Here is a 13302-nt window from a genome sequence, read left to right as displayed (position 1 = left end):
AAGAAACCCAGAATTTGGAGGACAGTAACATTTGTGGGATTTGCCAACTACCGCCAACTTTACCATTAATGCTCAGCTGCGAGTGACCCCCTACATTTGTTTCAAAATGTGGATAATTCTCATTCCCATTCTGTTTATTGTGCAATGTGTCTTTGTGGCCTCTCTAAACCAGTAGCATTGAAACATCTGTATACTGAGAACTCACCTGAGGAAAAAGATTACTGCTCTAAACTAAGGGCTCGGTTGGCTTTTGGTTCGCTGTGGGTCGTGGTTGCCCAAGCTTTGTAAAATTCAGTATAATGTGCTCTTGAATGGACTTTTTCTCTGCCCTTAAGCACGGGCAACCCATAGCAAATGCCATGAGCACCCTGTGCTTATTCATGGCTGTCTATAGAGAAACCAGGGATAACAATAGTATATACATTATCATGATGTATGGGTGTTATGTGCCCATCTCAAATGCAGGGTCTGTTTCTACCCAGAGTCGGGTCCTGGTCTCTCCTCTTTTGGTTGTGAGAGCACAGGCTCCCTCCCGTGGGTTGGCACGATGCCTGAGCTTGTCGCTAGTTTGTACTCTGTTCTTGCAGTCTCTAGGCCATGGGGTTTTCAATATATGCTCAGGCTTGGCACTTCCGGCACCCCCTTGCCACCAACCACAGGCCTTTAGCCTCAAGCACATTTTAGAAATCCTGCCTCTAACCACTGCCATTCTTAGCATTGTTTGGTAAGCCTCTTTTTTTTATCATTATATCGTTCCTTGTGTGCATGTTTCTCGTATTCTCTCTGGGGTTCTGCCCAACCGCCAACGGTTGCTATTGGTTGTCACATGTGCCGTGTGACTACCTACTACACTATCATGAGCATTGAGTGTGCCCAGGCTCGAGACTGTGGTCTGTATGTATTCAAGGGGCGTTTCTTTACTCTGATAATGCATTGTTGGCGATGTGCCCAGTATTCCCAACAGTGTTAGGTGATATTCATTATTTCGTGTGTCTGATGCCTTGGTGGTTTCTTGTAAAGCCTGTAAGAATGCTGACGGTTGTTGGAGAAGCAAGAAACATGTGGTTGCTGTGTCCATTATGTAATAAGTATTGTGTTTTGCCATTCTATTCGGTGATTTGTGGGAGTGTCCTGGCTTCATTTTCTGGTCCATGTGTACTCTGTCTATTCTGTTGTCACATCGGGCTGGTGTCCATGCCACAGGCTGTTTGTCTGCTCCCTGTGCCATAGGTTTTACATAGCCCCAGAATCTGTCTCATAAATTATTTTTGCTCAGGACATGTTAATATTAGGGTGTTTATTGAGTCTGATATGATAAATTGATGCTGTGGGTTGATATTGTGTCCACTCTGTGTATTGCAAGTTGTGTAATTCATCATCCTACTCGTCCCATCAGACGTTTTACATCATATGTCTGTCGTGTGCTCTAACAGCCAGTGTTGGAATGACACTATGGGGTGCTGACTGTGATGGCCGCGTGAATTTGGAGCTCTGCATCCCGTCTGCCATAAAAGTTATATTTTGAAACCTACCCCCTTTTGCAGCAGCCCCCCAGGGTTGTGCTGTGGTGGGGGATAAGTGGCGGTCCGCTCCGATGACCTTCGAGCTGCTGAAGGATCCCGGGGGACTCTGTTGGTGCTCCCATAGGACGATCGCCCTGCGGCCTGCCGGGCCGACAGTGGCGCAGGGGTCAGTGGCGTGAACAGCTTCAGCACCCAGGCTTGAAGAGGGACGAGCGTCTAATGACAGGCTGGCAGTGGGGAGAAGCTGTGCCCGGCCTGCGGCAGAGAATTGGAGCGTGCCGAGAGCACGAAATTGTGGGTGGCAGTCAGGCGGCCTGCCAGCTGGGTGTGGAGAGAGACCTCACACCCAGAGTACATCAAGGAGGCGAGCCGAGTCTCGGGGGCGGACCCAAGGCACACAGAGGGTACGGAGCAACAAGTGGGGGGCAGAGTCGAGCAGTGCAGCAAGCTCTCAGCAGACATGATGGCACGTTGACTGGAGACGTGCAGGAGAGGTGGAGTGCAGCCCTCTCCCCTGTTCCTTATACTGCTAGGTCTGGGCACCCCAGGAGAGCAAGCGTGTTGTGTGAAGAGTGAAGGGAGATTTCCACTTAAAGTGTGTGGCTGAGAGACTCCACACTGCCCCAGGAGGCCCTTGGAGCCCGGCATTGAGCTTTAGACTGCTGCAGGTGGGCTACTAGTGTGGATGACCTTGGAATGTGGTGGCAGAGATACGGGACGGCCATAAGATACAGGCTTAGGCCTCCCAGGGGGGAATTGGTGCATGCTACAATTACGAGAGGGAGGTCTGGCTGATTGGAGATCTGCCCTGCGACCTGATAAATAGCAAAGATAAAACAGCGACGTCCATGAGTCATGGGAGTACGCACTGCAATGTAGCATGAGGGAAGGGGCAAGAATAGAGGCGCCGTACGGCGATCCCACCCTGCGGTTGGTAGGCACAGAAGCCTATATATTGCACTGCAGTGGTGGTCCGAGAGGACCTGCTGACGGTGCACCCACATAGGTGCCGGCAGACCCCACAGGGGAAGGGAGAAGAACAGTGATTACCCCGTACAACGATCAGCAAAATCGCTGGAAGTGGGTGCAGTGAAAATGGTGGCAGGGGGTCTGGGTACCCTGCAACAAGATGTGCAGGCTATCCTGTTGCAGTGAGCTCTTCTAAGATCTCCAGCACGTGGCGGTCTATACACAAGTCTTCATTCCAGGACAAGCGGAGGCAGAAAGTGTGCTTATCTAATCCTGCCATTGCCCGTGCATCACGCACTTGTGTCGACAGGGGAATTGAGCTGAGGAGCCTGGGGGTGGGAGGCTAATGGGGGACTTACGGTCTCCCCTCCATTGAACTCTGGCACAACAAGAGGGGCGGAGGAGTTGGTGTGCAGCATGTGCTGTGAACAAGTTGTGGGCAATCCTAGGCCCTGCATCTCACCTGGCTCCCACCTACCAACCTCCCCCGATATCTGTCAGAAATCAGTTCCCCCAGTTCCACACCAGAAGACCATGTATCCACAATCAGCCCACGCCACCCCCTTCAGCGCCACCCTCCATCCAATCCAGAAACAAGCTCCTCTGCTTCCACACCTGGCCCTCTACCCACCCCCGCCAAACATTGCATTTGCTCACCCCCCTGTGGCCTCTCATAACTAGCAACTCAAATGCACCCTGATCAATGCCAAATCAGTCCCTGCACACGCCCCCGAGATCCACAACCTCCTCACCTCCAATCATCTCGACCTGCTTGCCATATGCAAGACTTGGCTCCATCCTGCAGCAGGCCCTGCTCTTTCCATCGCTATCCCCCCAGGATACGTCATCATGCACAATGACAGACCCCACAGCAGAGGCGGCGGAGTCGTTCTCATCTACAAAAACACCATCACCATCAGGGCCACCAACTCCAGCCCAGTCCCAAACAGCGAAATTCTGTCCATCAAACTCACTTTCGAGGCGATTGGGTCCTCCGACGTATTACATATCTATGACGGATAATGTCCACAGCTGTGCTGTTTCGGAAAATCTTTGGCGTCTGCGTCGATGACGTTGATGTGCCGTCCCCGAGGACCTCCTCCGACGGCCGACGCCACCCGATGTGATAAGTAGGAAGCACGACACCCATAGCCTCAGTTTTGTTTTTTCCACGAACGTGTTCGCTTCGTGAATCTCGGTACGCCTCGACTCGTTGGAGTTTGCTGTTTTCAATTCTCGGTTCGTTGAACCTGTTCGGTTTGTTGTGAAGACCTGTTCGTGGCGATGTCTTCTTCGTCTTCAACCCCGCGACCGGGCTTCAAGAAATGCGGGGACTGTGGGTCCAAGATGTCGGTCACGGACTCGCACGACGCCTGCCTCTGGTGCCTTGGGGAGGCCCACGATACGGATGACTGTGTCGACTGCCAGTCACTCACGGCAAAGGCCTTGCGGGAACGCAAGAAGCTGTCGGTAGGCCTGGTGTCTAAGCCCCGGAAGTCGAGGTCTGCAGAGCTTTCGACGGATGATTCCAGAGGCGACTCTCCACGTCATCGTCGGAAGTCCAGTGGGTCTCCTTCCAGGAGTCGGTCTCGCCACTCCTCTGCCTCTTCGAGGCATTCCCGGAAGTGCCGGCATAGGTCGCCTTCCCCGTCCTCTTCTGAGAACTCCGCCCGTGGGTGGGTCGCTTATCCCTCCTTGCAAGCGACACCGGAGGAATGGGCTTCCTTCGGGAAGCAGATGCTAGCGATTCTTGAATCGCAGGGCACCGGTCCATCCGCGCCTCCGAGTGGGGTCGGTCGGCACCGGTCGAGAGACACCGCTCGTACACCTTCGGGCTCGGGTGGTCGGCACAGCTCGCGGGAGAGGTCCCGCTCCGACAAGGGTAGCCGTTCTCGCCATGCCTGTTCCAGGTCCCGGTCCTCGACGCGCTCGAGACCGCGTGATCCTGTGACGCCAAGGTAGTCAACGATTTCTCTCGAGGCTCTGCCTCCGAGGGGTTCGTCAACGCCGTCAGCGCCTAGGTCATCGAGAGACTCGCTCGGAGCTCCGGCTTCGAGGCCTGTGTCGACGCTGCCGATGCTGGCGGCGCTGCAGCTGATGTCGACGCCTTGTCTGTCGACGCCGGCGCGACTCGTTCGACGCCCTCAACGCCTTTCGAGGCGGTGGTGTCGGAGGGGCCCTGTGGCACAGGGTTTGCCCCTAGAAAGGCTCTGGCTAAGGTCAGGCACTGCTTTGGTCCCCAGTGGTCTTCCTCTCCCTGCCTGGAGTACATTTCTGAGGGTGATGAAGGCTCTGATGGCGGCTTGGTTCCGGTTACGGTTCCCGATGAACTTATCTCGGGCCATAGCCAGTTTGATGACCTGCGGCAGTCGCCGCATAATGCCAGTGGACTGGACACCTCTCCGGAGGTGGAGTTTTGTAGGCCGTAGCCTGGCACTCATGCCGATGCTTCATATCGGCGCCTTATGTCTCGGGTTACCGAATACTTGGGTTGGTCAGCTCCCCCTGGGGAGTTCGTTCAGGATGATCTCACGGACATCCTTGATCTCGGTCCACCCACTGACCCGGTTTTGCCTTTTCATATGGCTCTGCAGAGAAGGGTGGCGGCAGCTTGGACTGCTCCGGAGAGTCTCCTGGCAGTGGGCAAGTCTTTGTCGCGAAAATACCGTCCAGCCAGTAGCGACCCATGCTACTTGTCTAGGCACCCCACTCCGGAGAGTTTGGTGGTGCAGGCGGCTGCAGCCCCGGCAAAGCAGGCGTCGTATCCTACCATCCCTCCGGATAGCGCCGACAAACGTTTTGACGGCTGGGCGAAGAAAGTGTTTTCTTCGGGGGGTATGGCGCTTCAGGCAGCCAACTCCATATGTGCCTTGTCTCGTTTCACACACACTCTGTGGAACTGTGTTGCATTAGCGGCTGAACATATTCCCGAAGGGGACGAATGGGATGGTTTCCTTGCTATGGTTCAGGATGGCAAGGATGCGATGTGTGAGCCCCTTCAGTCGGGTTTGGACTTGGTGGATTGCGTCAGCCGGTCCATGGCGGCGAGCACCGTAATGCATAGGTTTGCGTGGTTGCGGAAGTCTGGGTTCGCTCCTGATGTGCAGTCCCGGCTCCTCAACATGCCCTTTGATGGTGAACACCGTTTTGGCAGCAAGGCTGACGAGAGCCTTGAGAGGTTGCAGACCTCCAAAGCCGCAGCAAAGTCGTTGGGCGCTGCAGTTCGCCAACCTCCGCCTTTTCGTCCTAGGGGACAGCAATGGAGGGGAGGCTCCTTTCGCTATTACTCGTCCTTCAGTAAAGCGAGGGGAGCTAGCAGTCAAAGAGGCCACCGTAAGAGTGCCAGAGGTGGAAATAAAGGTACTCGAGGTGCCAAGGCCGCTCGGGCAGTTGCCTCTTTGCCCTCGGGCAACGCTGCAGCCGCTACCACTCAGTCATGAGGCCAGGTCCCATGGTTCGCCGGTTGGGGGAAGGCTGGCGCAGCATCTTGTAGAGTGGCAAGCCATTACTTCGGATGTGTGGGTTCTGGAGATCATAACCCACGGCTACTGTCTTCCTTTTCGGCAGAGGCCTCACAACAATCTACCAAGGAGCCTCTCTTTGAAGAGTCCGGATCTGCTCCTTGCGCAGGAAATTCAAGCCCTGCTGGAGAAAGGCGCCAAAGAACTGGTGCCTCTAGCGGAGAGGAACAAGGGATGATATTCCCCTTATTTTTTGATATCGAAGAAAGACGGGGGATTGAGACCCATCATGTACTTGCACGGTTTGAACAAACTCCTCAGGAAGGACAAGTTCAAGATGGTGACTCTTTCTCAAGTCCTCCAGGCCCTTCAACTTCAGGACTGGTTGGTGTCTCTCGACCTCAAGGATGCTTACTTCAATGTGCCGATCCATCCCAAGCACAAGAAGTACATGAGATTCGCGGTTGGCGACTCGCACTTTCAGTTTCGGGTCCTGCAGTTCAGATTGACCTCCGCCCCAAGGGTTTTCACCAAGCTCATGGTGGTGGTGGCAGCGCATCTCAGGAAAGGGGGGGATTCACGTCTACCCCTAGCTGGACGATTGGTTGATCAGGGGGAGCTCTCCCGAGCAAGTCCTGGATCATCTGTCCGTCACCTGCCACTCCTTTCACAGGCTGGGCTTCTCCATCAATTTAAAGAAGTCCCATTTGACACCAACGCAGCGGCTACAGTACATCGGAGCAGTGCTCGACACGTCCCTGGGGCAGTGTTTTCCTCCTCAGGTGAGGGCTCTTCACATTCAGCAGATGGTGCACAAGTTTCAGTTTGCCCAGAATCTCCCAGCGTCCGAGTTCTTGAGACTGCTCGGCCTCATGACATCCTGCATTCTTCTGGTGCCAGAGGCTCGTCTACGGATGAGATCTTTGCAGTGGGCACTCAAGCTCCAGTGGTCTCAGCCCTCCGACAGGCTGTCGGACCCTGTTCAGGTGCCGCCCTCGGTGGCCCGGGACCTTCTGTGGTGGGCCGTCGAGGGCAATCTGATGAAGGGTGCCCCATTTTGGCTGCCCTGGCCGGAGGTGATGATCGTGACGGACGCATCCCTCACGGGATGGGGAGCTCATGCCAACGAGTTGACAGTCAGCGGTCGTTGGTCTCCGTCGGAGTCCAGACTCCATATCAATCTGTTGGAGCTGAGGGCCCTCAGGCTAGGAAGGCTTTTCTGCCGACTGTGCGCAGAAAGAGTGTCCTGATTCTAACGGACAACACGGTGGCCATGCACTACCTCAACAAAAAGGGGGGGCAGGGTCACTTCCGCTGTGCAGGGAGGCGATGCAGCTCGAATTCTGGGCCATCCAGCAGGAAGTTTCGATCTCGGCTGTTCATCTGGCCGGAGACGACAACGAGACGGCGGATGCTCTGAGCAGACAGAGTTCGATCTCTCACGAGTGGGATCTGGCTCAGGAGATTCTCCTCGAGATGTTCGCCCTTTGGGGGACCCCTCAAGTGGATCTCTTCGCCTCCAGTGTCAACCGTAAGTGCGAAAGGTTTTGCTCGCGGGAATTTCCTCCAAAAGGAGCCTTAGAAGACGCGTTCGTGGTGGAGTGGTCATTCCCACTGCTGTACGCGTTTCCTCCAGTCCCCGTCTTCCCGCAAGTGCTGCAGAGGTTACGGAGGTTCGGTTCCCGGATGATCATCATTGCTCCGCGTGGGCCGGGAGGACGTGGTAACCGGACCTTCTAGACTTGTCCATCTGCCCTCCACGTCGTCTTCCCTACCGAGACGATCTGCTCTCACGGGAGGGGGGGTCAGGTTCTCCATCCAGAGGTCAGATCCCTCAATCTTCACGCTTGGAATCTGAAAGGTGGAGGTATAAGGATTGGGACCTCCCTGAAGACGTAATGGAGGTTTTGCTCTCGGCCAGGCGGCCGGCAACTAAGTCTCTGTACCGTTGCCGTTGGAGAAAGTTCTGCGACTGGTACAGAGTTCAGAATGTGGATCCTTTTGAATGTGACATTCCCATGGTTCTGTCTTTTTTGCTTTCTTTGACCCACAGGGGCTTGCAAGTGGGGACCATTAAAGGTTACCTGGCGGCGCTGTCCATATTTAAGCGCTCGTCTGAAGAGTGTTCCTATTTTAAAATTCCTTTAATTTCGCAGTTTTTGAAAGGGCTCACTAATGTGTTCCCTCCATCACCTTTTCTGGTGCCAGGTTGGGATTTGAACCTTGTTCTTAAGTTTCTTATGGGTGCTCCGTTTGAGCCTTTACATTCTTGCCCTTTGAGGCTGTTAACTCTGAAAACTGTGTTTTTGGTTGCGGTTACTTCCGCTCGCAGAGTGAGTGAGTTACAGGCACTTTCAGTTAAGCCACCCTTCACTGTGTTTAACAAGGAAGGGTTGTTCTTAGAGTTCGTCCTTCTTTTCTTCCGAAGGTGGTTTCGGAATTGCATTTGAGCCAGAAGGTTGTTCTTCCATAGGCTTGATCCTCGGAGAGAGTTGTGCTTTTATATTTCGCGCATGTCCCGGGTCAGAGTGGACGATCAACTTTTCATTGGGTACGCTGGAAAGCGTTTGGGACAAGCTGTGACGAAACAGACTTTGTCTCGTTGGATTATTTTAGCTATCTCCGAGTGTTACCGCTTGGCGGGTAAGGACCCCACGGCTGGCTTGCGGGCCCATTCTACCAGAGGAGTGGCTGCGTCTACTGCCCTGCAGAGGGGAGTTCCTATTCGTCACATCTGTGATGCAGCCACCTGGGCTTCAGTACATACTTTTGTACGTCTCTATTCCCTCGATTCCATCAGAGGGCAAGATCTGGCCTTTGGCAAGGCAGTTCTCTATTCCGCAATTTGATTGGGCATTCTAAATTTGTATTCTAAATTCTTTCCCACCTCCTTGCTTGGTACTGCTTTGGGAGTCTGTCATAGATATGGAATACGTCGGAGGACCCAATCCCCTCGAAGAACAAGTTACTTTCTTACCTGGTAACGTTCTTTCGATGGGATGGTCCGACGACGTATTCCATATCGCTCCCTCCCTGCCTTCCCCGCTGCAGAATTTGTTTTGCGATTGCAGCTTACGTTCCGCAAGGCCTTGTGTGTCTGACTGGCAGAAAACTGGTGGCACACGTTCTGGGAAAAAAACTATAACTGAGGCTATGGGCGTCGTGCGTCCTACTTATCACATCGGGTGACGTCAGCCGTCGGAGGAGGTTCTCGGGGACGGCGCATCGACGTCATCGACGTAGGACGCAGACGCCAAAGATTTTCCGAAGCAGCACAGCTGTGGACATTATCTGTCATAGATATGGAATACGTCGTCGGACCATCCCATCGAAAGAACGTTACCAGGTAAGAAAGTAACTTGTTCGTCTCACCCACCAACACGCTCAATCTCCATCTCATTAACCGCCCACCAGGCCCCATCACTCCCTTTGAGGAAGACCTTATGTTTGTCATCAACCCCACTATCAAGCCCAACTCAAAAATCCTCATCCTGGTAGACCTCAATCTTTGCCTCTGACCGCATAGACCCACATGCAAAAAGCCTAGCCACTCTACCCTCAATCACATCGGTTGTGCCCACTGAACCTACCCACATCCTTGGCCGCAGCTTCAATTGGATTGCTGGCCTTAACTGCAACATGTCTGGCCTCACCATCACAACCTGCCCGTGGTCTGACTACCACACCATCAAATTCGACCTCCCCATCAACAAGAGGCCCAGCCCCATCACCTAATGAAACCTGAAGCCTTAGCCCGCTGCACAAAAAAAACTTAACAAGGACCGCCTCACTCCCCTCCTCTCGGCCCTCATAATCCCGCCCAACACGGACAACAATCCAGAGTCCCTGGTCAAATTGTATAACAACATCATTGCTCTAGCTGTCGACACTCTAACCCTGCTTACAAAGCACAAAGCCAAACAAGCTTTCAAAAAGCATGCCTGGTTCACCCCCAAGTTCCTTGCCTTTATGCGCCAAGAACCATGCTGCAGAATCGGCGTGGAGAAAAGACCCTTCCACAATTTCTGAAGCCCTGTCTACCTCCCTAGACAAATAGTAAAAAAGCACAATTCACACCACCAAAGCCTGCACCTACAATGCCAGAATAAACAACGCACAATCTAACACCCGCAAACCCATCACGATCCTACGCAAACTTGAGTCACCAGTCTCCCCGCCCTCAGACCTCCTCATAGACGACACCTGGTGCACCAAGGTACAAGAAGCCCTCACAGGGAAAATTGGCTCTCTCCAGGAAAAAATATGCGCTAACCAACTGGCCATCCTTGCCAAATCACCACCAGCTATGCCCCCCACTCCTCCTCCCAAATGACCCATTCCCTAATTTGACTTACGCCCGGTATCATAACCCGAAGTCACAAACATAATTCAAAGGCCTCAAACGCCCCTGATGCAAAGGAGAGGCCTAGGCGGCTCCTATCATTAAATACTGCGCTGAGACGCTTCCACCCATCATCACATCTATCATAAGGGAGGATAGCTCAGCGGCAATGTGCTCTCCTTGGAAGCAAGACGACACAGAGCAACACAGGTTCGATCCCCAGGTCTGCGCTTAGAAACCTCTGGGTATTAAGCATGTTATAACCTATCCTATCATATTGTATCGGAATTCCTCCTTCGCAACAAATACTGTGCCAACTGTCCTGAAAGAAGCCTGGATCCTACCGCTTCTAAAAATAAAAAAAAACTCCCTTGACCCCACCATCCCCATTAACTACCATCCTACCACCACTGTACCCTTCATCCTTAAAATCCTTGACCGCACAGCATATATCCAGGTCCAACAACACCTTGAGGACAACCTCGCTTTCTATGTGCTCGTGCGGGAAGCAGATCTTTTTCTGTACTGGCCCCGTCTTTCTGGAACGCTCTCCCTTGTCATTGCAGGAGCAATCGCGTTCTATCTATCTTTCGCAAGCAGCTAAAACCTTTTCTGTTTAAACGTGCGTCGCCCTCCTCCCCTCTCTGGTAACTTTTGTTTTCCCTAGTGCCTTGATGCCTCCAGATCTTTGTTGCGCTTTATCAATTTCGTTACATACATGCATACATGCAACCACATCCTGGGAATCCACCAATCAGGCTTGCGTCCAAAGCACGGAACCGAAACCGCCTTAATGGATAAAAAAAAACAGCTAGACTATATCAAAGACTTGGTCAAACTCGCCCTGCTCCACATGCTGGACCTATCAGCAGCATTCAACCTCCTCGACCACCAGACACTTTGCAACCACCTCACCACAACAGCAAACTTTCCCCAGCAGCAACAGACTGGATCAGATCTTTTCTAGCAGACAGATCCTGCTGTGTCTTTATAGACAACCATGCTGCCCCACTGACACCAGTAACCTGTGGAGTCCCACAAGGGTCCTGCTTCTCCCCAACCCTGTACAACATTTATACCAAACCCCTTTTTGATAATCTAGATGCCCTCGGCATATCCTACATGAATTATGCCGACAACACCCAAATCCAAACCCAAATCCTCCTCCCCTCTGGTTCCTAGCACCTTGATGCCACAACCATCAACTCAGTTTATAACATTGTCCAAATCTGGACGGCAACCCAACAGTTATGGCTCAATGACGAGAAAACATAGATCTTCATTGTAGGCTTGCACTCCACCCTCTGCAGCATTGACCCAGCTTACAAAGCTTTTGACATTGACGGCAACTGGATCCAAACATCTTCTGCAGTCAAAGCCCTGGGCATCTACATAGACGCCACCCTTGACCTCTTTCGCCAGATCAACTCCATCTCTTCCTCCGCTGCCTACACCGCAAAACTATTGAACCCCAGCAAGCCATCCTCACCACAACCAACCAACTCATCATAGCCAGAGCCATCACAAGAGCCAAAATGGATTACTGTAATGCTCTGTTTGTAAGAACCTCAGAACGTAACTTGTGCAAGTTGCAAACCATCCAAAACAATGCCTTCCAAGCAGCCCTAGGTTTGTCCAAACACAACCACATCACGAAGGCCAGGAAAGATGCCCACTGCATCTGTGAAAGGATTAAATGCAAGACCCTCTCCATCTTACATAGGTGCACCACGAACATTGCCCTGGCCTACCTATCGCAACGGGTGAAGAAATAGACCCCCCCCTCTAAGATCCACGAACAGCCATGTCCTCAGAGTGCCCACCTTCACCAGAAAGTCCGCAGGAGGACATAGCTTTCCTGTCATGGCCACCAAGCTCTGCAAAAATCTCCCCATCATCCTGAGAAAGGAACTCTCCTACTGGACCTTCAGTAAAAAACGAAAAACGTGGCTTTTCACCTAAAAGATCCCCCAAGCTAAGACACTCAGATACCTGTCTCGCCCTCCTCCACCCCTGCTCCTTGAACCAAGACTTTTAAGACACCATGACATCCCTCCCTCCCTGTCATGTTTTCTAGTTGTCAAGCATTATGTGTGTCTCACAATGTAACCAGCGCCTAGATACCCAAGGGTTTAGTGCCCTGCAACAAATGCAAAAAATAAATAAATTGTGAGATTCTGCACAGCCTGTGAGTAACAAATTGTGTATTCAGTCACAAAATAAAACACTGTTCTTGCTAATCTCAGTACTGTTGAGGCCATTATCTGCTATGCTGCCTGACACTAAATTATTATTTTTTTTGGTTTACTTACTCAGGTCAGCTGCCCCCCAGTGTCCTCACTTTATGAAAGCCATCCTGGATCCACAAGAACAAATGAACTGCTGAAAGAAGAGGTAAACACCGTGGACCAAGTGGGATACTCCCTGGTCACCTCGTGCACCCATTGACTATGCAAACTGGGCAGAAAGTAGTCATGTGCCTTTACAGTCTCTGAGGACAGCCGTGTCTATGGGGATGTAGAGTGCGTAGTGAAGAACAGTGTCTGCGACTGGTTTGGATGAAATGTGGACGGGCTGCGTGTGACTGCTCATTCTGGTATAGGAAAAGGCCGTTGATCGCTGCTCATCTTAAGATGAGGTGGGTGAGCAAGTGAGTTGCTACCCAGTCTGTAATGAGTGGAGATGCTATACATGGACTATGTGCTCCCATTGAAGTTCGTATCGGATTCCTGCCATCTTAAATTAACCCTGTATTGGGAGACGTGGGGGGGCGTCTCCCAATACAGGTCTAGATCTTTATTGAAACATCTAAAATTGGTTATTATTGTGACCTAGTTCACTCTTACCTCACGTGGGACATACTCACAAACTGTTGACAAATACCGTAGGCACTAGACATTGAAAGGATTTGACACATCCCCAGCCAACTAAGTGACTGCTCTTTAGATTTTTAGATAGAAGCAAGAGAGGATGGGTGGTGTTTGTTTTGGTGTAATGCAGCTGAAAT

At 52.2% G+C, this 13302-nt stretch overlaps 1 protein-coding gene across 2 annotated transcripts in view; it reads left to right on the top strand.

Annotated features, from left to right (window-relative positions):
- Positions 1-13302, top strand: part of PMFBP1 (polyamine modulated factor 1 binding protein 1) — a 1360893-nt gene that overhangs the window by 496931 nt on the left and 850660 nt on the right. For both annotated transcript variants that reach the window (XM_069635509.1, XM_069635508.1), the window contains one exon: positions 12612-12689. In XM_069635509.1, the coding sequence (XP_069491610.1) occupies positions 12612-12689 (78 nt within the window). The remainder of the gene's footprint in view (positions 1-12611; positions 12690-13302) is intronic.

This window comes from Ambystoma mexicanum, chromosome 1q (assembly GCF_040938575.1).
Source record: "Ambystoma mexicanum isolate Mex_15411 chromosome 1q, UKY_AmexF1_1, whole genome shotgun sequence".
In the NCBI taxonomy this organism is placed as follows: domain Eukaryota; kingdom Metazoa; phylum Chordata; class Amphibia; order Caudata; family Ambystomatidae; genus Ambystoma; species Ambystoma mexicanum.
The sequence above is the reverse complement of the archived record's forward strand: the minus strand, read 5'-3'. Positions and strand labels throughout refer to the sequence as shown.